Source organism: Paramisgurnus dabryanus, chromosome 1, assembly GCF_030506205.2.
Source record: "Paramisgurnus dabryanus chromosome 1, PD_genome_1.1, whole genome shotgun sequence".
Classification (NCBI taxonomy): Eukaryota; Metazoa; Chordata; class Actinopteri; order Cypriniformes; family Cobitidae; genus Paramisgurnus; species Paramisgurnus dabryanus.
Window position 1 is genome coordinate 29,644,852 of NC_133337.1, and position 26,503 is coordinate 29,671,354.

Sequence of the window (26,503 nt, forward strand, 5' to 3'; positions counted from 1 at the left end):
ACTACATAGTAAAAACAGCAATTTTTTATCCTTTCCGTTCTCTATCTCTATACTTTACATTTAACTTCTTACACTCTGAGGCTATTTTGGGGATTTCCGCCTGGATTTGGCCTACCAAATTTCAAAAGCTTCCCATACCCACATGCAGAGGTGCACATACAAAAGTTTGGTATCATTTTACAAGAAACCCTTTGAAATTACATAAAACACTGTTAAAAGTGGTCAACATGGTTGTATGTGTTGTCAGTCCTCTAATAAACACAAAAATAATTAGGCGCTTTTTGATGTTTTTTTTCTAAAGTCTGTATTTAAAAGTGTATAACTCTGGCCCTGAGTGGTAACGAAACCTACAGACAGTTTTGTTTGATTCCAGCTATTGCCAGCTTACAGAGGAAAAAGGAATTTTTTCTCTATCATAATAAATGCAAAAGTTATTTTACTCCAACTGAAGGGAGGAATAATACCCTTTTTGTATTTAATTTCTGCCTAAAAATATTTGAAGTGCTCCCATAACCACATACAGTGGAATAAATGAAATATCTTTATATCATTTTAAAGAAAACCCTTTGAAGTTACATAAAAAGCTGCTGTTTGTGACAAATAGTGTTATTTATGTTGTTTTTCATATGATGAAACACCAAATTGTCTTTTTTTATGTTGTAAACACTGTCTGTGATAGTGTATAACTCTGGTTCTGTGTGCTCTAGCAGACTGCAGACAGTTCTGGTTGTTAGCAGCAGCAGACAGTAAACACCCAAAAAAAGAATGAACTCTTTAGAATGTCGCATTCAAAAGTTATTCTCATTTTACTGAAGGGTGTGAAAATACATTTTTCATATAAATATTAATTTTTTGTTTTGCACATATAATAAATAGCAAGGGATTATATATGCACACAACCAAAGAAAATGCTGTGAATGGACTCATTTTTTAGAGTAGGACCTAAAATAAAAGATGGTGTATCATTTGTAGCTATATGTGCTATCTGAGGCAGATCACACTCAAGTTTCCCATATGTTTACAAAAGACCATATTTTACCTCATTATTCATTCGACGATTGTTGAATATGTGATAATAATAGAACAAAAATAACGATGTAGCTGTATTCCTGAGAGTGAGAGCTTTCATTTGATATAAGACTTGCCCATGTTTGTCATACTTGAAAAATATGAAATACGTGAATATTAAAATCATATACAAAATTGTGGGGGGTGATAGTGTAAATTAAGTGTAAATAACTTTCTTACAGTGAAAGATATCTCAAAGTGATGCATATCTGCAGAAAGTAGAGACTCTAAGCTTTCAAACAGTATCTCATATGTGGTACTGGGTCCATGATAGACCATTAAAAATTACAGGAATATTTTATATTAAGTCAAAATAAGATAATTCTGGACCCGGTACAGGGTCCCAGAGTTAAAGAAGGGGACATTTCACAATGATTTTTAAAAGATTAGTCCATTTTCTTAAAAAAAAATCTAGATCAAACTGTTGATGTCTTTCTTTGTTCAGTCGAGAAGATTTTTTTTTAAGGAAAACATTCCAGGATTTTTCTCATTTTAATGGAGTTTAATGGACCCCAACACTTAACACTTAACAGTTTTTTTCAAAGGAGTTTCAAAGGACGATTTCAAACGAGGCATAAGGGTCTTATCTAGCGAAACGATTGTCATTTTTGACAAGAACAATAAAAAAATGCACTTTTACAACACAACTTCTCGTCTATCTCCGGTCCTGTGGCGTGCCGGCGCGACCTCACACAATACGTCATCACGTCAAGGATGACGTATGCGAAACTACGCCCCAGTGTTTACATGTTTGGAGAAAGAGGACCGTTCCTACGTTGTTGTATGTCGAATGATACTAATTAATGTCTTTGTGTCAGTTTATTGTTTTAAATGGTCCGCAAATGTGCGTTTCATGTATGTGACACGTGACCTTTCCACGCCATTACGCAATTACGTGAGGTCGCGCTGGCGCGTCACAGGACCGGAGATAGACGAGAAGTTGTGGTTTAAAAGTTATTAATCCTTATATAATCCTTTAATGTGTCAAATAAATCTTTGTTGTCCCCAGAGTACGTATGTGAAGTTTTAGCTCAAAATACCATAAAGATAATTTATTATAACATGTGCCATTTTTGGGTGTGTCCTTTTAAATGCAAATGAGCTGATGAAATGCAAACACTGATTGCCATAATTTTTGGTTGGATGGTGCCGATTAAAGGGCGGTATTATTATATTATAATGGGAAAAGCAAGAGTTTCATTTTATGTCCCCTTTACATTTTTGTGTGGGCCCATATCCCATCTTTGCTTTAAATATTTTTTACCATTGAAATCATAATATTTTAGAAAAAAATGCACATTTTAGTAATGTCCCCATTATTTTGACATCACCTAGATCTTCTGAAGGCCATGTGAAGATCAAAAGTGAATTTTCTCATTTTCTTTTCTGTATATTTTATGATATTGACGTGAATGTCAATCTTAATGTTCAGTCCTGTTACCTATATAACGTTTTGATGTTATTGGTTTATTTGAAAATAAAAAATTGGTAGAATTTGCTCAGTATCTTCATACTATTAGCACACATTTAATGCAGCTATATTTCATGTATTTGCTAAGTCTATGCTAAAATCTCAGTACTTTTACTTTCAGTCCTGTTACCAAAATGCCTCCATCCTATATTAAGAAAAAATAAATTGACGAATAATCATTTTGAAAAGTAAAATGTGTGTTATTAGATTTAGTGTTAAAAAAATACAACATGCAAATGGCATCGATTCGGAGGAACGTCCCGTATACTTTTTGAGACCACTGTACCCAACTATTTGCACTGCAGTGATTGAAACTGTTTCATTCAGGGAGAAAAAGCCACATAACCAATCTGATTTATACACTCCGCCGCCTTTCATTTACAATTGTCTATCTCAATAAAGTGACATGGCAAGCATCTCAATTGTAAAACCAGAGAACCAGGTGACAAAAAGTGATAGAAGCGGTTGCCCAGAAATGTGGGCAAGTTAAATCGGTTTGTTGTGTACACCTCCAACAAAACAAGTGAAAACATAATCAAACACATAATCGCCCGTCACACTCGACCACGTTTGATCCACCATACAACAAACATCAGAAAGCAAACAACACTGAGATGTGTACTCTCTATCTCTGCGAGCACATACAAGATTGTATTTCCGGCACTATGCCACATTAAACCCCCGTGGACCCAAAAGAAGTGTCTGCTTGGAATGCCTGTTTAAATATATATTACACTATAACCACAGATCCGCAGACTCCGGGACAGATCCGCGTTGAAGTCACAGCTCTGGTGCAGATCCGGCTTGAAGTCGTCTACTGTCTGGGACAATATCATGCTTTGGTTAAGCAAAATATTAATTTTTATGAAGAATGCATGTAAAGTGTTATATAAAGTAAGTGTTCCTGTGGCTCATGGGTGGAGTATTGCCTAGGAACAGAAATGTAATGGGTTCGATCCCAGTGAACACTCATATTGAATGCACAGTAAATCACTTCAGATAAAAGCTTGATAAAATAGGTTTGCTGGCTACTTGGCACCAAATCGAGTGCTCCAAAGTTATTTAAACCAACACAAAGACTAAGGTGAATAGGAAACTGAATCTTGCACATTTTCCCAACCAAACCAGACAGGACCCATTCCCAAAAGCCCCTTATTCTCTCAGGATCGCTGTACTGTGACTTCGGAGTGCATCAGTCTTAGATTGATGGCTCTGCTCACGGCCTAGATTTACCGCACCAGACACCTTTATTGTTTTAAATGCGGTGACCTTTCCATTTTTATTGGGAATGAGGGATGAGAAAGGGAGTTTAACGTGACGCAGAGGAGGACAGGACGTCTCTTTGTGTGCCAGAAGGATGCTGAAATGTTTCAGGGACGGTTCGGCAGGACACATCGATCAACATCCGTTTGGGACTTCTTGCATCCGTAGCACGGAAAATGATACCGACTGTTTGTTTCCCCGCAAATGGCCTGCACTGTCTGGGGGCTGCAGACTATGAAATAACTCGAAATGGCTTTTATGCTTTAGGGTCGCGGCTCAGTCTTGGTTAAGTGGAGTCTCCATTTCTGGTTGACTTCAAAGTCTCTGATATACACGAAGCACCCGAGGGGTCATGTTCGGCAAATCTTTGCTTAACTCTTAAAAGAAATGTTCATTTCTGCAACCCACAGACCTATGAGTAAGCTGTAGATCTTACAATGAGTCAGAATCTTTAGCAGAAACCAAAAGGCAGTTTTTTGATCCAAGTTAAGATTCGCACATGCATTGAACTTTACAGATGTGAATCATCTTGATCCGTGCCTTGCAAAAGTTATTTGGTATATTTAGACAAATACTTTAGTCAAGGACGCAAAATGTAAATGCTAGGCCAACGCATTGCAAGCACTCTGTGATGCAATCACAAACTTTAGCTCCCCTAGTGGCAATGCTGAGAATGCAACAATACACAAAATGTATTTTAATAGCTAAAAGCGTTTGCATTTACATACGCCTGTCTCAATTCTGTCCTTCAATGTAATTACTTTTCTTTCTAGCAGAACGCATTTAGCACCTCAATGTTCATGTCCCCACATACAACAACAAAAAAATTAATTTCTCTGGTCAAAGATATGTTTTAAATATATGCTAAATACATTTTGTAAAAAGTAAGGCTTAAATAAATATATATTTAAATTTTAAAATATATTTAGTTTTAACCTTCATATATGATTTCAAAATATATATTAGGGGCAACAAATATATTTCTAATTTTATAACCCATACAGCAAAAATATATTTTTTCCTGGTCAAAATATTAAAGTTTGTATAAAATGTATTTGCATGTATAAAATATAAAGTATATTTTTGCAGTTAAAATATTTTTAATTTTATCATTTTCAAACCTGTAATGTATGTTTCAATGCAACGTGAATATAAATGCTTTAAAATATATTTATTTTTAAAATATATTTCAAAATATACAAAAGTGGCCAAAAAATATATTGTTGAAAAATACATTTTTGTAAACATATTTCAAAATACATTTCAGCACATATATATATATTTTTTTATATATTTTAAAGAAGAATTTTTTTATTGACTTTTTTAAAATATCAAATAAATCTTTGGTGTCCCCAGAGTACGTATGTGAAGTTCTAGCTCAAAATACCATATAGATAATTTATTATAGCATTGTCACTTTGTATGTGTAAGCAAAAATGTGCCATTTTGGGGTTTGTGGTGTGATCCCCTTCTGACATCACAAGGGGAGCCAAATTTCAATTACCTTTTTTCCACATGCTTGCATAGAATGGTTTACCAAAACTAAATTTGTGGGTTGATCTTTTTCACATTTTCAATTATACTCAAATATAGCACTTAAACATGGAAAATTTCAGATGTGCAACAATACACAAAATTTATTTTCGTAGCTAAAAATGTTTGCATTTACAAACGTGTGTCTCAATTCTGTCCTTTAATGTAATTAGTTTTCTTTCTATCAGAACGCATTTAGCACCTCAATGTTCATGTCCCCACATACAACAACAAAAAATAAATTTCTCTGGTCAAAGATATGTTTTAAATATATGGTTAATACATTTTGTAGAAAGTAAAGCTTAATAAAATAATATATTTGAATTTGAAAATATATTTAGTTTTAACCTTCATATACGAGAATATATTTCATAATGTATATATTTTTAATTTTACAACATATACAGCAAAAAAATATATTTTTTCCTGGTCAAAATATTTAAGTTTGTATAAAATGTATAAAGTATAAAATGTATACGTATGTATAAAATATAAAGTATATTTTTACAGTTCAAATATATTTAATTTTAACCTTTTCAAACCTGTTCTGTATGTTCCAAGGCGACGTGAATATAAATGCTTTAAAATATATTTATTTTTAATATATATTTTAAAATATAAAAAAATGGCCAAAAATATATTGTTGCAAAATACATTTTTGTTAACATATTTCAAAATATATTTAAGCACATATATTTTTTTTGACTGTATTTTGTATATTTTAAAGGGGACATTTTTAAGATATCAAATAAATCTTTGGTGTCCCCAGAGTATGGATGTGAAGTTCTAGCTCAAAATACATATAGATAATTTATTAAAGCATGGTAAAATTGACACTTTGTAGGTGTGTGCCATTTTGGTGTTTGTGGTATTATCCCCTTCTGACATCACAAGGGGAGCCAAATTTCAATGACCTTTTTTCCCCATGCTTGCATAGAATGGTTCACCAAAACTAAATTTGTGAGTTGATCTTTTTCACATTTTCAATTATACTCAATTATAGCACTTAAACAATTTCAGATTTGCAACAATACACAAAATGTATTTTCGTAGCTAAAACCGTTTGCATTTCCATACGTGTGTCTCAATTATGTCCTTTAATGTAATTACTTTTCTTTCTATCAGAACGCATTTAGCACCTCAAGTGATGACAGCATGGACATCGTAAATGACGACCATGGGCATTAGCCAACAATTAAATGATGCTAATATTCTCACGGCGCAGCGCTAGTTCGGTCACAGTACATTAAACGCAGACCGGTTTGTTCCAGACCACAGAGGCGCAGAGGGGAAAATGTTAAAATTAGCATGACACTAGCTTCAACAAGGGTAAACAAGGTTTAGAAAAGACATCGGTGAAGGCTTTTAAGAGTATTCCCGGTGGAAGACAGAGGAAGAATGGAAATGTGCAAGAATGTGTGTCTGTTTATGGGATGTGTTGACAAGACAGATTCGCCTTTGCTGCTTCATTCAATCTGTGTTTGATCTGACAGCACTTTTGTGACCTTCTGTATTATCTCTCATTGTGTCCTGATGGGTCGACATCACATTCAGACGTGTCATTGATGTCTGATGGGTGACTTTGCAGTATGTATCCTTAGCTTTTTTCTGTACTTGCAGCTATTGCCCATTACTCTCTTTCTCTCTTTCTTTCAGATATGTTGAATGGTTTCTGCTTATTCAGCCTACGCAAGTCTACGACAGTGATGATCTTAAGAGGGATTTTTAACAAACAGACGCCATTTTTTATTCAAGGGAATGTCTTGCAAAGGCTGGAATTGATGATTCAGCAGAAATGCATGCAGTGGATGCATCTTATTTCTTTTCTCAATGTCAGAACGGATCTCTCATCTGACCGCCAAATGTAAAATGAGTTCATTTGGAACGGCAATGAACCAAATTAGCTAATTATAACTTAAATTCTTCAATGAAGGTTGCTGCCAATGTAACAAATGTAAAGGATTTCATAACATCAAACAGTATTAGATGTGCACACCTCTATTTAAAAGCATTGCGTCAAACTGTTAAAAGCTTTTTAAGAATGCACAAGGTTGGGTGTCGTTCATCAGCTTTCCTCATTTTGCGGCTCATGTAATTGGCCCTAAAAATGGAGTCCTGTACTGAATCTGATCATCTGTGAAGCACACACGATGGCATTATGCAAATCGCTCTCTCCAGGTATTATAGACCTCATTAATGGAAATGTTCCTGTCCCCCCATACGGAAAAAAATACATTTCTCTTGCCAAAAATATTTTTATATATATGCTAAATTCATTTTGTAGAAATTAAAGCTTCATTAAATATATATTTGAATTTGAAATATATATTTAGTTTTAACCTTTATATACAGTATGAGAATATATTTCAACATTTATTTTGGGGCAACACATACAATTCTAATTTTACAACCCATACAGCAAAAAATATATATTTTTCCTGGCCAAAATATTTAAGCTTGTATAAAAGATATAAAGTATAAAATGTATATGCATGTATAAAATATTAATTTTATTTGCAGTTAAAATATATATTTCATTTTAACCTTGTTATGTTTACAGGTTTGTAACAAAGTTTTTCTTCCAATGCGACGTGAATATAAATGCTTTAAAAGATATTTCTTTTTAAAATATATTTCAAAATATACCAAAAATGGCAAAAAAATATTTGGTGAAAAATACATTTTTGTAAACATATTGCAACAGATAATTCAGCACATATATGTTTGATCATTTTTTTTTATATTTTAAAGGAGACATTTCTCGAAACTTTTTTAAAGATGTCAAATAAATCTTTGGTGTCCCCAGAGTACGTATGGGAAGTTTTAGCTGAAAATATGCATTTTTTGCGTGCGTCCTTTTAAATGCAAATGAGCTGATATCTGCATTAAATGGCAGTGCTGTGGTTGGATAGTGCAAATTAAGGGGTGGTATTATCTCCTTCTGACATCACAAGGGGAGCCAAATTTTAATGTCCTTTTTTCACATGCTTGCAGAGAATGGTTTACCAAAACTAAGTTTGTAGGTTGTTCTTTTTCACATTTTCAATTATACTCAATTATAGCTCAATTATATCACTTAAACATGGAAAAATACAGATTTCATGATACGTCCCCTTTAAAATATTTTTTAAAAATTATTTGAAAAGAAAAAAATTGCCATGTGGGTCTGTTTGAGAAGAACCGGTTTATTAAAAAGTAATTTATAAAATAATTTACTCTGGTATGCTTGTGTGATTAAATAGGACATGTTTCATTTGTTACATTAAATTCAGAGCTAAATTGGTTTTGATTTGATACAGCTAGGGTCCTTTTTATAAACAAACTGTTTGCATGAGGGGTCAGAGCATGAAAGTGAACATACATTTGTGTACTAAATGAGATGCATCGAATTCATATTTTGAGGTATATTTGCAAAAACAGAAACTGTGGACAGCAGGGAACCCAAAATGCTGGGTTGTTTCAAGCCAGCAATCATCTCTTTTTGACCCAACACTGGATTAAAAAAACCTGCATTTTTTAGAGTGCAATAAATGATGTTGGAAAAAATAAGCATCATATGAAAAGTCATGAAAAAGGTCATGGGTTCGACCGCCAAAATTTACACAGTCATAAAAAGCAAAGTCCGTTTAAGGTAGTTGCGCCATGTTTGAAATGTAATGTCATTTCATTCATGCAAGACTAAAGTCCTATTTACTTGAACAGGGAAAGACAGATATCTTAAATTGTGTGTTAAAATAACAACAACCCATTTCTGATCAACATTTAAATGTGACATCAACTGTACCATAACTTCGGTTCCTTACTGAGACACGTCCTCGCATTGGGCGATGCAAATGACGCGATATGGGTGGCGCGTTTGCCGCGAAAACACACGCTATTCGTCTCAAACACGTCTTTGCCTAAATTGAAAATATTCAACTCAAGCGAAAAATTTGCATGACACAAAGTTAAATCCCGCAAGTAATCTAGAGCGAGTAATGCGATGCCCCATGTTTGGTTTCAGCTACTGCACATGAGCCCAGGTTGGCAAGCGCCACACGTAACTCTGTATGTAGCCCCTCCCCCAGAGAATCACTAGCCTTTGTCGATTCATGATTGGTTCTTTTAGGGGAAGGCGGGACTTTGTCGCCAGAGCAGCCATATTGAGCATTGCCCCATATTCATAGTACTGTAATAGGAGTGCAGTAATATTGTTCCAATATCTTTGCAATAAGTCACTTTAAAATAAAACCATCAGACAAATGCACGAATATAAATGTAAAAAGTCCAGAATACTTCTCATTGGACCGAACCTACTAAGACTGATGATGTCAGCACAACGCCCTCATCCTGCGTCAGCCACAAAATTCCCTTTCACTGCAATTAAAGAGCCGGTTCATCCACAGCTGGTGTCCGAACCACCGCCAACACAATCACCAATCTAACAGCCATAGCAAACAACCCCGCACACCAACTGTGACAAACAAAAGTTTGAAAAAACAAACTTTTCAGCACAATAAGAAAGTTCCAGTGATGTGGGCAGCTGATTAACTATTTCTCAAGTCCCAGTGTTTGTTTATCGGTCCTGTTCCAAGTACCAGAAGATAAAGCCCACTACCTTCACACGATATGAAAGTGTGGTTGGGTAATTATCAGCGGCGGAGGAGGAGACGGGCGCCAGTGACGCTGCTTAGCTGAAGGATATGAAATATCTCTCAGGATCTAATTACTGGGTAGCCAGAGGTGTAATTTCCCTCTTTCGCTTGGCGGCTTCAGATAGGAGCAGAGAACGCTGAACTTGTTCTATCCAGGTAAGTGTTATCCTGCTCTGTGATCTCATTCAAATTCATAGCCTTCACCTATACAGCCAAAAAGGGAGGGGTGAGAAAGACGTGAACAATGTGCAGGAGATCTACATTTTTAAAAGGGATGATTACAGATGTACGGCCTTTCCTTCATACAAACTGACCGTTTTGGTTTTACGTTGGTGCGTTGATGCTCTAAATGGCTTTAGCAATGCTCTTGCATGCGTTTAATATAATGTGGCATTTACAAAGGTTCATTTCTGTAGGTGCTGTAGGTGGCACTTTCAACCTTCTGGCTTTTGTGTTGCAAGAAATGAAGAGGCAGACACAAAATATAAGCCTGCATGGAGGTTCTGATTCATTTTGATAAATTTTACAGGAAATCAATACCCAAGCCTTTTCTGTTGACTTCAGCTGTTCTGATAAAAAGAAAGATTATAAAAAATGAATAAGTGGAACTGCGTGAAAACCAGCGGTAGACTACTTTTTAACTCATTCCCTGCCAGCCTTTTATTTAAAAAGTTGCCAGCCAACATTTTATGTATTTTCCACAAAAGTTTCACAAAATTCCTTCAAGGAAAATGTTCTTCTATAAATATACAAACATACCAGTGAAAAAAGTTTCATCCTATCTTTTTCTATTAAATATGGGTAGGTTTCTTAAAAAATACAAAATTTTGAGCAAAAAGCTGAAATAATAGCATTTTTGTAAAATAATTTAGTTAGAGATCAGATTTAGAACGAAGATCAAAACATACAGGAGTTTAAAATTTATTAAATTCGTTTTTACATCAGTTTTTTATAAACTGCATATCTAGCTGATAAAAGCGGAATTACAGATTACCATAAAAACTCATAAGGAAAGCGTCATTGTTTTCTCTTAATTGACGAGATAACTCGTCAATGGCGGGGAAAGAGTTAAGGGAAAGTTTACACCATTATTGTGCATTATTTTCAAATAATTCAATGGCCCGTAGTCAATTATTCCTAATAACTATTATCAGTGGTGTATAAAGACCTTACAAAATGAACTTTATTGTTTTTATTACCTTTCTATGTGTTCACATCAGACGCAAATGAAGTGAATAAATTGCGCTATTCACGTGTAGTTGGATGCTTGAACATTTTGAGCACTTGCTTCATTCGTGCATGAAATTCAGACGCAAATATATAATATATAAATATTATATATATATAAATATTATATATATATATATATATATATATATATATATATATTTATATATATATTTATATTTATTTATACGTTTTTTACAACTTACCAGATTGTCTGACCTCATTAACTTTCTTCCAGACAAGATCTTTTTAATTCCTGTTTTTATAAAAGTAAAAAAAAACTTGTACAGCTGCGGTTGTCCACATACAGCGATGTATTATTGTTTCATATTCCTGTCACAGGTCGCTATGTCGTAATCAGGTTACTGCTAGAGCAAGCTCATGATTGGTTAATGCGTCACGAATATCCGCGGAAATTACACGTGTCAATCGCCCCAAAGCGCTCAAGCACAGCGAAAATCGAGCTGCAGGATGTCTATCGTGTCTTTGCATTGCCTTAACATGTTAATCACTCAGGCTTAATGCTTCATTCGAGTCTGGTGTGAACGCACCATTATATAATATTTTAATCTACATACACCGCTGGTCCCTATACATGGCAGTCGCTGTCATGTTTCTACTTTAGCCAGACAAACAGCTCTGCAGAGTGTCTCTATGTTGTTTCAGCTAACATGTTTGTCCTGTGGCCGCTACCGTAGCTTCTCTATGCGTTTCGAAAGGGAGGGGTGAGCTGTGGACTGAGCCGTTGGTTGCAATTCACAATCTCACCACTAGTTGCTGCTAAAACTCTACACAGTGGGCCATAAAAACATCATTAATTGTATTGTTTCAAACCGTTTGTAATAAGACTCTCTTTATAAAACAATATCCTGAAGGGGGACTGTCAAATTGCGTGATAGACCCCATTCACTTTCATATGAAAAGCAACAAGGATATGCAAGACATACAGGACATGCAAACATCTCCATGATGGTGTCAAACGTACTTGAGCTCTTATAGTCCTTCTTCTTAAGTTTGCGTCTCATCATGGTGCCGCGGGGGCTCGTGGGATACATGGTGCGTGGCAGGGTGTTCATGTTGAGTGAGCTCAGACTGTAAGCGCTCATGGAGGTCGGAGAAAAGGAAGAACCTAAAGCTGTGAGAGATACACAAAAAACATTTTAGCAATTAATATTTTTATCATTCAAATAAAGATAGTATATATTTGGTAAATAGAGTCGGCTTCCAGTTCTTAAAATGCAACTTTTTTAAAACACAATTCATATTACAAGCATGACAATGACTGAAATAAATGAACAAAAAATTTGTAATACAACCTTTAATGATTTAAAGGGATAGTTCACGCAAAAATGAAAATCCTGTCTTCCTTTATGTAAGGGATAATGTAGAGGCAGCCGGTAGTTATCAGGAAATAAGCCTCGACAGTGTGATCAGGACCCGACGCGAAGCGGAGGGTCTTGTATCACACTGAAGGGGCTTATTTCCCGATAACTACCGGCTGCCTCTACATTATCCCGCTTATTACACGGCTACTTGTCACATAAGAAAAAAACCGGACATGAATATGAATTTGAAACATTTTATTGGCATATTTGTTTTAAATTAACATGTTTATCCTTCCGCGAAACTTTGCACAGATGCATAAAATGATCGTAAAACCTTATTAAGATCCTCTACTTGTCTGTCTCCATTTTTTCTCTTTTAGCCAGTCTTTGAGAAGTTTTAATGCCCATTCTGTATTTTTTTGTGTGTTGGCTTCGTAGCTGTCATGCTCTATTTTGTCAAGTTCAGTCTCAGTAAGCTCTCTGTGTCTTGTCGTGGTTGTCCAGTGTTTGTCACAAGATGGCGCTAAACAGTAATCTTTATTGATCTTTATTGGCGTGGAGCGATTTTACTCGTACAAGTAGTACCGGCTATGCGTTATTACTTTGGAGCGGTTGTTATTTGAAAAGAACAAACCTGCAAATGTCTCAACTGACCAATCAGAATCAAGCATTCCAGAGAGCCGTGTAATAAATTTTGATAAATGATGACAAGCACAAAATTGACGTTATCCACTGGCCTTAATACTATGAAAATATACAAAACAAAAATAAATAAATTCTATGCATATACTATAAATATATAAAACAAATACTATGGAAGTCAACTTTAGGTTACCATCATTTATCAAAATGTCTTTTTTGCATTCAACAGAAGAAACTTATACAGGTTTTGATCAACATAAGGGGGAGTAAATGATGACCGAATTTTTGTTTTGGGTGAACTATCACTTAAAATAACATGATATTGCACAATTTTGCCCTTTACAAAGTCATATTTATGTCATATGTATTGTAAACCTTTGAACGTTTACATATTAAATTCTTTTTACATGTAATACTTTTTTCATACCCAAGACTTTTGAACCCAATTGCATGTTTACATTGTATCATATTTTAAGCAGTCTAACAACAGGTTTAAGAAAGAGACTTGTGGTTTGTCACCTTCAGAAGAAAAGCACAAAACAGCTCATTAAAACACCGAAGTACATGCCCTCTTGTTTGACATCAAGCAGATCGTGTTACCTCTTCATTAAAGTAATAGTCTAAAAATACTTCCAACGCCTAAAAGCCACTTTTATCACAGAGCAACGGCTAACAACCAAATCGAGTTCACGCTGATCAGATAGAGAGCTTCAAAGCCAATTCTTGAGCGCTCGCTTTAAATCCAACGATCCGAAAAATCTGACACTACTAAAGCATGCAATACTTTTTTGGGGGGGGGGGGGTGATGATGTCAAGAGCAGGATTACAGAATTGTGGGACAATTGTCTCCTTTTGCCTTGAAAGATTATATATTTCGGTCATTTAATCAACCAGTTTTTGCCAAACAAAAAAGGAAGATATTATACAGTTTTTGAGTACCATTGACTTCCACAGTATTTTTGTTTCCTAATATGGAGGACACGTTTTCCTCCAAAAAAAAAACATGTATGCAGGTTTGGAACAACATAAGGGTGAATAAATGACAGGATTTTCATTTTTGGGTGAAGTATCCCTTTAATAAGATAATGTCCAGCAAATGCGGCCCTAATTTGTTTGTAGAGATTTACATAATGTAACTCCCGAGGGGGTTTCGTGTTTTCATAACCAACTCTGTTTAAAGACAGATAAAGACTTTGAAGTTGCATAACTGGGGAATATACTGTATCTATGCAAGGATTAATTAACGAATTGATAGAATAATTGTAAATAATGTGTAACCTACATCGATTTGTCAAATAAAGTGCATACAGCATGTTTGCGATCCTTATTAGAGAAGAGAGTCAAGAGGTGAGAGACTACAGTATGTAATGATGCTCATTCATAATGTCATTTTGCGACCATACCTTTTACCGTATTAACCCCCCCCCCCAAATACACATTAGCTAACCTGATTGGCCACAAGCAAAATGGGAGATAGGCAGAGACACTTTCTGATTGGCTAGTTCTACAAACCCCACAGGAAAAAAAAAACAGGTGTGATTTTAGGTGAAGACACCTTTTCATGTTTCTATGAATTTTTGTGATATTACACAAAACACCTTTAAGGTGTGATCACACTGACAATGCGTAAATCAATAAAGGTGAACAAGTTGTTATACTTTTGGCTGGCACAAAAAATCACGTTTTTTTGCTTACCCCATTGGCAGATTTTTTTTTTTTTTGCTTGTGTTATGCACAAAATCACTTATATTTAATATTTTTGGTCTAAAAACTAGGCTTATTTTCTTGAGTCGTTTGCTCATCAATAAAAAGCATCTTAATTTAAGAATTTTTAGATATTTTTACTGAAAACAAGACAATACTAAGATTTTTTTTTTGAAAATACACTGCAAAAAAATATTTTCAAGAAAAAAATTCTTAGTATTGTCTTGTTTTCAGTAAAAATATCTAAAAATTCTTAAATTAAGATGCTTTTCTTGATAAGCAAAACGACCCAAGAAAATAAGTAAAGTAAACAAAAATACTAAGTAAGAAAGTCATTTTTAATTCAAAACTATTTAGCAGCTCACGATCACTTTGGCTAGCTTAACCAAAGTTATTCATACAGCACCATTGTTATCCAAGAGATGGATCATGAGAGAGTTTCGCTCTCAAAACTCTAATTGGTAGTCTGCAGATTACATCACAGCTAATTTGCATAAACGAAAACAACACTTTTGTTCCGCTGCCGCCAACTGCTACTCATCGCCTCAAATCACTGCATCCAAAATCCCATAATGTGATAGTACTGAAGTAGATGAAGTACTTACTCATCGACCGTTAAAACACTATGTTGTATATAGTATGAATATGGGTATAAAATGTAGACTTACTACATCCGCCTTGTTCATACATCACATGACAACAAGTGACTTTTTAATTTAACCACAAGGAACAATTACTTTTCTGATGTATTTATATTTGAAGCTGCATTGTTGCTTTCCGACATTTTTTAATAATTATTATTCGTTGGGTGACTCCCAAATCTTGCCCAAAGTAGTAGGACATCCATTTACTTTTTGCCCACTGTTTTTTAAATACCATTATACCACGGGTCTGTTGAATGCTGTATTCTGATTGGCTAAGAAATGTTCTGTGGGTATGCATTAATTTCTGATAACTGCACACCTAACTTGTCAAATGTCAAAAAAATAGGCACCAGAGCAATGTTTGTGGGAACCATGGTATAACAGGGAATAATTGTCTCCGGTCCTTTGAATTATTTGAAAATAATGCACACCCGGGGTGTAACGGCACTCCGCTTCGCGTCATGCCGCATTGCACCTTGGGTGTGCATTATTTTCTTATAATTCAATGGCCCGTCGTCAATTATTCCTTACTTCATTTGGACATACTATTCGCCTCGCCTACTGATTTTCCCCTACTATATAGTAGTACATAGTGAATGTAGGTTTTTGTGTAATAATCGAATGTAAATCAACTTTTATATTTGTACATAAAAAAATTGTAATTAAAAAGTTAAGCTAGCCAAAGTGATCGTGAGCTGCTAAATAGTCTTGAATTAAAAATGACTTTCTTACTTAGTATTTTTGTTTACTTTACTTATTTTCTTGAGTCGTTTTGCTTATCAAGAAAAAGCATCTTAATTTAAGAATTTTTAGATATTTTTACTGAAAACAAGACAATACTAAGAATTTTTTTCTTGAAAATAATTTTTTGCAGTGTATTTTCAAAAAAAAAAAAAATCTTAGTATTGTCTTGTTTTCAGTAAAAATATCTAAAAATTCTTAAATTAAGATGCTTTTTCTTGATGAGCAAACGACTCAAGAAAATAAGCCTAGTTTTTAGACCAAAAATATTAAATATAAGTGATTTTGTGCATAAAACAAGCAAAAAAAAAAAAAATCTGCCAATGGGGTAAGCAAAAAAAACGTGAATGTTTTTAAACACTAAATTCAAGAAAAATTTAAGAAAAAATTGCTTACTCCATTGGCAGATTTGTTTGTTTGTTTTATGCACAAAAACAGTTAAATTTGATATTTTGGTCTAAAAACTTTATTTGCTTGGGTCGTTTTGCTCATCAAGAAAAAGCATCTTAATTTAAGAATTTTTAGATATTTTTACTGAAAACAAGACAATACTAATAATTTTTTTCTTGAAAAATAATTTTTTTGCAGTGTATTTTCAAAAAAAAAATATTTCTTAGTATTTTATTCTTGTTTCCAGTAAAAATATATAAAAATTCTTAAATTAAGATGTTTTTTCTTGATGAGCAAAACGACCCAAGAAAATAAGTCTAGTTTTTAGACCAAAATATCAAATGTAAGTGATTTTGTGCATAAATCAAGCAAAAAAATCTGCCAATGCGGTAAGCAAATTTTTCTTGCATTTTTTTTGAATTTTTTCTTGATTTTAGTGTTTAAGAAAAATATTCAAGATTTTTTGCTTGTTTTATGCACAAAATCACTTACATTTATATTTTTGGTCTAAAAACTAGACTTATTTTCTTGGGTTGTTTTGCTCATCAAGAAAAAGCATCTTAATTTAAGAATTTTTAGATATTTTTACTGAAAACAAGACAATACTAATAATTTTTTTCTTGAAAAATATTTTTTTTGCAGTGTATTTTCAAAAAAAAAAAAAAAATTCTTAGTATTTTATTCTTGTTTCCAGTAAAAAAATCTAAAAATTCTACGACCCAAGAAAATAAGTCTAGTTTTTAGACTAAAAATATCAAATTTAAGTGATTTTGTGCATAAAACAAGCAAAAAAATCTGCCAATGGGGTAAGCAAATTTTTCTTGAATTTTCTGGAAATTAGTGTTTAAGAAAAATATTCAAGATTTTTTGCTTACCCTATTGGCAGATTTTTTTAGCTTGTTTTATGCACAAAATCACTTACATTTATATTTTTGGTCTAAAAACTAGACTTATTTTCTTGGGTTGTTTTGCTCATCAAGAAAAAACATCTTAATACTAAGAAGATTTTTTTCTTGAAAATAATTTTTTGCAGTGTAGCATATTAGTTTAACGAAACTAGCATAACTGGCAAGCTTGTGTTGACTTAGTGACTATGGTATGATTATTAACTCTTTCCCCGCCATTGACAAGTTAACTCGTCAATTTAGAGAAAATGTTTCCCTGTCAATGACGAGTTTACCGTCAATCCGTATTTCTGCTATTATCCACCAGGTATTATCCACCTTATCCAACGTACAAAACCCAGAAGGTACCCCTCAGGACAAATAGTTCAAAGCAGGTGGATAATATTGTTAAAATGTAGAGAGCGCTAGCTGAAGAGATCAATAGAGGGCTGCAGGAATGATGTATTTTGTAGGTCAACCTGAAAGCTAGCAGGACTCTGGTTCTCTCGCAAAAAGCCAATTAATTTTTCCTATTGACTTTGGGATTATAAAAAATAAGTTCTTTGTGTAAATTAATAGGCTTTTTTGCGAGAAAACCAGTGTCCTGCTAACTTCAAAAATACGCCATCCCTGCGGCACTCTATAGAGGCCTGACAGCTCGAATTGATAGTAACAAATGCATATAATCTCAAAACGGTAAAAGCATCTTAACCAGAAATGATGAGCAATTTTATGTATGACAAGCTTGTTAGCAACACACCATCTCATCTCATGTTATCAGCCAATTAGAGAACAGGGTCACAGTGATCATGTAGCCCCTTTGGTAAAGCAGCGCAAAGGTCATGTGTTCGAATCCAAGAGTGCGCTAAATGCATATTCGTATGTCAATTACAATTGGCAACATGTCCCACAATACACTTGGGGTTATGACTGCAGCAAGAAACGATCAGGTGGTCACAGGACTGGAATATCAATAGCGAAATGTCACATCCTTAACAAGTATTGTGTTTCATATCACCGTCTCCCACAGTCTCCAAATGGCTGAACGGCTCAATGCATTTCTGACTTTCTACTCCATCTTTGCTCTTTGCCTTAATGCGCTCAGCAACGCCTACCGTTGGGGAATAAAAGCCAAATATAAAACCGAGAACAAGAAAGAGAAAATAAGCCTCAGACGCTCAGAAAAAGAGCCTGAAAACAATTTAGTTCTGCTCTGTCAGAAGAAATCAAATATAATACGATAAAAAAAGACAAAAGGAAAAACAAAACAAAACAGTTTTATAAAATATAGCAGAAACGAGACGCTCCAACGACCGCTCAGAGCCACTAACTGCCGCCCATTTTTGACAGATGTACCCATCAATCTTTATTAAGATAACTTTATATCCTGAGAAACAATTTCCTGTGGAGGGATCCCTCGCTACGCCAACGGTCACAAAAAAGACCTGAAGTTTGCTATTAAACAGCGAATGCGATGATCGATTTCGCTACGGTAATGATGCAGTCACGTCACAAACCGAGAGCCATAAACCAATAAATCTGTTTAGAGATGATATTAAAGAGACACAGAGAGGGACACAATACGACGAGGATGATTAAGGATAAAGGAAGGAAGGAGGGAGCATTACGGGGGTTGTTCGGAGAGGTTTTCTGCTTGGCCTGGCTGCGGGACTGGTCGGGGTGGTAGGTGTTATAGTGCTGGTAGGGGAGGAAGTTGCTGTTGTTGTTGGTTCCGGATTCCCAGGGGAGCGGCCGATTACTCCTCTGCACCTTGACTGAACAAACGGAGAGCAGAGAAAAAGAGAGGAAGGGTGTGAAACATACAACATCACACATGTGCAGTTTAACAGCTACAATAGACACAGGATAATACAAATAAGGAGAGGGATTTTTTTCCCCAAAATTAAAATTCTGTCATCTTTACTCACCTTTAAGTTGTTATGTTGGATAAATTGTGAATAGAGATATTTTGAGATCTGGGGCACCATTGACTTGCATTGTGTTGTTTTTTTCTACAATGGAATTCAGTGGTGCCCCAGATTTGCTTTGGTATATTTTTCAAAATAACTTCTCTTTTCATCAGAACAAAGAAATTTAGACAGGTTTGGGACAACTTGAGGTTGAGTTAACAATAACAAAATGTTTATTTTTGTGTGAACTGTCCCTTTAACTAAATTATTCACACTTACATATTGAAAGGGGGTTTGTATTGCGTTTAACCTGTTGCTTTAGATTAACCTTTATTGCTTGAAAAAACCCCTGAAATAAATAAAACAAAGAACATGGCAAGCAAAAAACAACGCCCCACATGACGAAGACGCATCTGCGAGCAACATCACAGCATTTTCAGAGAAATCTGTTTGTATGCCGGCAAACATCTGCCTCTTTTCACGGACTCCTTCGCATCTTGCAGGATTCACACACCACGAGTCGACAACACGCAAGACAATCATTCATTGGCTTTTGTTAAGTGCCGCAAGGTCTTAAACACCAGGCGACATCTCTCGTATAGACGTCAGAAGACGCGCACCTGCATCCTGATCATTTCATATTTTTGTTGAGTTAATTTTGGCAGCATGTTCACTGCGACCTTAGCTTTCAAACCACAAGCACACAATCTGGATAGAGAGATTACAAAAACAGAAAGAGAGAGAGAAGCTGGGGGAGAAAGGAGGGGGTCGGTGAAACAGAAGGAGAGAGACATTGATGGGTGAAGGAGGCATGTGTTTTTGTGTAAGCGGATCTAACATCATGATAGCAGCACAGATCAGCGCACGCCTGAGAGATTGAGGAATCCTTTCAGGCTAAAGGTAATCAAGCTTGGACAGATGAGAACCATTACTTGTGTGTGTGTGTGCGCGCGTGTGTGTGTGTGTGTGTGTGTGTGTGTGTGTGTGTGTGTGTGTGTGTGTGTGTGGTAGAGACCCCAATAATTGTTTATAATAAAAGGGATGCCGGGTTTTTATCCAATATAACATGCTTTATTGTGGCTTTTCATAGATTACTATAATAACAAATAATGTTTTGGCTGTTTACAATATTATCTACAGTTCTAATTTGCTGAAATTGGCCTTTAAATAATGACCAAACAAGGGTTGGCTGACATACTTTGCACACCAGTAAATATTAGGGTTAAAGGCTGGTGCATGATCTCTGAAAGCCAATGTTGACATTTGAAATCACCTAAACATACACGGCCCTACCCCAATAGAATCTGGCCCTTCTTTTGATAGACCCGCCCCACACACATACGCAGGCAACGATGTTGGTTAGTAAACATGCCCCTTACTGCTGATTGGCTAAAAGTGTGTTTTGGTACTCGGCCCGACTCTCTTTTCCAAAGTGTTTTTCAAAAATCATGCACCCCACCTTTAAATAGGTTAGGGTTAAATAGGGTTCATTTTTAGAGTTTTTGTACAGGCCAGTTCCTTTACAAAATCCAAAAATTCTGCAAAAAAATGAAATCAATATATGGAGTACGCCAATTCCCACTAGCTTTCAACACTGCAAAAAATGACTTTCTTACTTAGTATTTCTGTCTTGTTTTGAGTACAAATATCTAAAAATTATTAAATTAAGATGCATTTTCTTGAGAAACAAAATGACTTAAGAAAATAAATCTAGTTTTTAGACAAAAAAATACAATTTAAGTAAATTTGTGCTTAAAACAAGCAAATAAATCTGCAAATGGGGTAAAAAATAAGTTTGGTACCAAAGATTGCATATTATTACCTCAGATGTACATTTCAGTACCAAAAGGTGCATATTAGTACCTCAGGGGTACATATCGGTCCCAAATTAGTGCATATTTGGATATCAAAGGTACATATCAGTACCAAATTAGTGTATAGTAGTACCTCAGAGGTACATATCGGTACCAAAAGGTGCATATTAGTACCTCAGGGGTACATATCGGTCCCAAATTAGTGCATATTAGCATATCAAAGGTACATATCAGTACCAAATTAGTGTATAGTAGTACCTCAGAGGTACATATCGGTACCAAATGGTGCATATTAGTACTTCAGAGGTACATGCCATTGCATATCAGTATTTCAGAGGTACATGTCGGTACCAGAGTGCATATAGTACATCAGAGGTACATATCGGTACCAAAGAGTTCATATCAGAACATCAGAGGTACATATGGGTACCAAAGAGTGCATATCAGAACATCAGAGGTACATATCGGTACCAAAGAGTGCATATCAGAACATCAGAGGTACATATCGGTACCAAAGAGTGCATATGAGTACCACAGAGGGACACATTGGTAACAAAAACTGCTTATTAGTACCTCAGAGGTACATATCAATACCAAATTAGTGCATATTAGTACCTCAGAGGTACATATCGGTACCAAATTAGTGCATATTAGTACCTCAGAGGTACATATCGGTACCAAAGAGTGCATATTAGTACCTCAGAGGTACATATCGGTACCAAAGAGTGCATATCAGAACATCAGAGGTACATATCGGTACCAAAGAGTAATTATCAGTACCTCAGAGATACATATTGGTACCAAAGAGTGCATATTAGTACCACAGAGGGACACATTGGTAACAAAAACTGCATATTAGTACCTCAGAGGTACATATCAGTACCAAATTAGTGCATATTAGTACCTCAGAGGTACATATCGGTACCAAATTAGTGCATATTAGTACCTCAGAGGTACATATCGGTACCAAATTAGTGCATATTAGTACCTCAGAGGTACATATCGGTACCAAAGAGTGCATATTAGTACATCAGATGTAAATATCGGTAACAAAGAGTGCATATTAGTACATCAGATGTAAATATCGGTAACAAAGAGTGCATATTAGTACCTCAGAGGTACATATCGGTACCAAAGAGTGCATATTAGTACCTCAGAGGTACATATCGGTACCAAATTAGTGCATATTAGTACTTCAGAGGTACATCAAATAAAGTGATTTTGTGCATAAAACAAGCAAAAAAAATCTACCAATGGGGTAAGCAAATTTTTCTTGAATTTAGTGTTTAAGAAAATTTTTCAAGATTTCTTTGCTTACACCATTGGCAGATTTTTTTTATTGTTTTATGCACAAAATCACTTTAATTTGATATTTTGGACTAAACTAGACTTATTTTCTTCTCATCAAGAAAAAGCATCTTAATTTAAGATGTTTTTTTTTTTCTGAAAACAAGACCAAAATACTAAGAAAATGTTTTCTTGAAAACCCAGGTGTCACACATAAAAAAAAAACGTATTTCTCGTAACGCACCGTAAGTCTCTTTGGATAAAGTTTGCCAGATGCATAAATGTAAATAAAATATTCAATGAACCAAATGTGTGCTAGGTGAGTACAAGTATATAAAAACCAAATGACAAATGATAAAAGCATACGGAAACTCAAGGTACTTTTGAGGACTTTCCACACAAAGTCGATGTTGACATGTCTGCAGTGCTGGTGTGTATGTTTGGTGCGTATGTATAATGCATATGCTTGGTGTCGGATGTTCGTCTGTCATTCAGAACCATATTAGTATTGAGAACGCTTCACTGCGCTAAATCTGCTTGAGATAAAGGGATCAGGTATGCACAAAATGGCATAGTAATGCCAGAAGCAGATGCATACGGATGGTATGAACGTCCTCCGGTGAATGTGTTCGGCCGGAACGCTAAACTCAATTTCCTTTTTTAAGAGCCAATCAGGACGGCTCCTACCAGATGACCTGCAGGTCACTTCATTGTTTTTAATGCCGGGCTCTGAAGGGCCCTACAACAGTTAAAGGGAGCATTAGTATGCAGCGCAGGTTCTTGTTTATGTTATCTGGCTTAGGCTTTATTCCACATTCTTATTAGGTACATGGCTAAAAGGTTGCACAGTCGCTGACCTTGTGGAAATTCTGCTGAATAGTTCATATTTGTCATTAAGGTTTTCCATCCACCAAATGTCTAGAGTTATGGGGCACATTGAATGTGTTTGAGACCTTTGACACATTTGGTTGATTTTAACAGCTCAGCAGCAAAGAATAATAATACGTTAATCAGATTTTATGTTACATCCAAGATGCCACAATACCTGACTGATGTGGATACCTGTCAGCCTTTGCAATGCACCCGCACCTTTACTTCTGATGGTCTGGGTGCTTTAGTCCCAAAATGTCAACTCTCAAGTCACCATGATATGGCTCCAGTCCAGTTCAATGAAAGTTTGTGATATTTTAATAACCAGGTATGTGCCGTGACAGGATGAGTGAGACTGAAGAGTGGGTTTATATTTGTGACCATAATGTGTGACATCCAGGCTAAAGTCTTAACATCATGAGATTAGGAACATCAAACTTTGATTACAATCTTTGGCACACAGTCCCACTGTGTAACTCTGAGGTGCTAATATGTACCCTTTTTAGTATCGATAAATACCTTTGAGGAACTAATATGCACTCTTTGGTACCAATTTGTAAATCTGAGGTACTGATATGCACCAATTTGGCAACAATATATTTCTGAGTTAATAATATGCACTTTTTGGTATCGATTTTTACCCCTTAGGTACTAATATACTCTCTTTGGTACCTATTTGTATCTCTAAGGTACTTATATGCACTTATTTGGTACCGATATGTAGTTCTCAGGTAATAATGTGCACTAATTTGGTACCAATTTGTCCCTCTGAGGTACTTATATGCACTAATTTGGTACCAATATGCACCATTGAGGTACTAATATGCACTCTTTGGTGCCAATATGTACCTCTGAGGTACTAATACTGTATGTACTAATTTGGTACCACTAAGTACCTCTGAGATACTAATATGCACTCTATGGTACTAATATACACTCTATGGTACCGATAAGTACCTCTAAGGTACTAATATGCAGTTTTTGGTAACGATATGTACCTCTTAGGTACTGATATGCAACCCTGAGGTACTAATTATGCTCTCTTTGGTACCAATTTGTACCTCTGAGGTACTGATAAGTACCTCTGAAGAACTAATAAGCCCTAATTTGGTACCGATATGTAGTTCTCAGGTAATGATATGCACTAATTTGGTACAGATATGTACCTCTTAGGTACTAATGTGCACTCTTTGGTACCAATTTAAACCTCTGAGGAACTAATATGCACTAATTTGGTACCAATATGTAGTTCTCAGGTACTAATATGCACTATTTGGGACCAATATGTTCCACTGTGGTACGAATATGCACTCTTTGGTACCAATTTGTACTGAGGTACTAATATGCACTTATTTGGCACCAATATGTACCTCTGAGGTACTTATATGCTCTAATTTGGTACCGATATGAACCATTGAGGTACTAATATGCACTCTTTGGTGCCAATATGTACCTCTAAAGTACTAATATGTACTAATTTGGTACCACTAAGTACCTATGAGATACTAATATGCACTCTATGGTACCGATAAGTACCTCTAAGGTATTAATATGCACTCAATGGTACCTATAAGTACCTCTAAGGTACTAATATGCACTCTATGGTACCTATAAGTACCTCTAAGGTACTAATATGCACTCTTTGGTACCGATAAGTACCTCTAAGGTACTAATATGCACTCTTTGGTACCGATATGTACCTCTTAGGTACTGATATCTACCTCTGAGGTACTAACATGCACTCTTTGCTACAGATATGCACTCTTTGGTACCGATATGTACTTCTGAGGTACTAACATGGACTAATTTAGTACGAATATGCTCCTCTGAGGTACTAATATGCACCTTTTGGTGCAAATGTGCACTATTTTATATGGTAGCGCTCCAGTGACAGCTAAGGATAATTTTTTGACTATTTATCATATATCTGACAGTGCAGTCAACAACAACAGATAAAATTACACATTGACTAGCAAATTATAGAAACTGGTCTAATTTGCCCTTAAATTTAATTTTTTATTAACATTTGGCAGACGATTTTATTAAATTTGACTTACAGTTCAGTGAATGAAAGGTCTATTAGTATATGTGTTTCCTGGGATCGAACGTACCTAAACACTCTGTATTGTTATCCAATGCTCATCAGGTAAAAATTAATCCGTCAAATCATTTTGAAAGACCACAAACCAAACAAGGCATCATTCATGTCCGTAGCTCAGATGGTGGAGGGTGAAATAAACACATAAGTTTGATATAATCCCTTAACCCTGAATGTAAGTATTTGTAACAGCGATGCTTAAGTGAGCTTCCCCATCCTGCAATATTTCCTGTTGGCTTTTATAGCATCCCACTGTGCTATCTGACTGCATTCAGGGAGCAAGATGTCTTGAGAGGACATTACCAGACCTCAGAGCTATACATCATAAATACAACCCTAAGCCTTATTATTCCCTTCGATCCCTTTTTCACTCAGAAATAAAAGACACAGGGATTCCACTGTAAAGTCAGGCCCCGGATGACAGACGATACAGAAAATCGTTGGACTACTCCATGCCTTTCTTTCAAACTCCGCAACAGCCCGGCTTTCCACATCTATGCCGTATAAATCCAACCCTATCTGGAAGTACAGCGGCGTTGGAGCCTTTGTTCCTAGTGTTGAGTGTCCCGATAAAACATGACAGGGAAACACTGGATGTCTACGTCCCTTTCTAAAAGAATCATCGTTCCTATAAACTTTTGCTGCCAGCCCTTGTTATCATAGCATGTGGTGCAGCTTAATAAAGGCCTGTCAGGTGATAAGAAGGAGCTTTTGAATAACATGTTACCCCTCACATGGCAAGACACAAAACATTGTGCTTCGTCCTTGAACGATCCTGACTGCAGTAAAGATATCGCAGTGGGAAAGATGTTAAAATTGCTTAAAAAGATAACCACCCAGCGAACAGGACGCAGCTGGCCTTGCACTCGGATATCAAACTGTGTGATAAGACAACACTGTATGTGAGAACAACAGGGTTGATATCCAAGACAACTGGGAATTATGTTAATTATGCTTTCAGCATCACATTCAATATTGACTAACTTGTTTAGGGAATG

General features: G+C 35.5%; 1 protein-coding gene across 10 annotated transcripts in view; it reads right to left on the reverse strand.

Moving 5' to 3' along the window:
• The window catches only part of grip1 (glutamate receptor interacting protein 1), a 342,888-nt gene that overhangs the window by 43,700 nt on the left and 272,685 nt on the right, over positions 1–26,503 (reverse strand). For all 10 annotated transcript variants that reach the window (XM_065289844.2, XM_065289842.2, XM_065289839.2 and 7 more), the window contains 2 exons: positions 19,155–19,301; positions 12,182–12,331 (listed from right to left, as the gene is read on the reverse strand). In XM_065289844.2, coding sequence (XP_065145916.1) covers positions 12,182–12,331; positions 19,155–19,301 — 297 coding nt within the window. The remainder of the gene's footprint in view (positions 1–12,181; positions 12,332–19,154; positions 19,302–26,503) is intronic.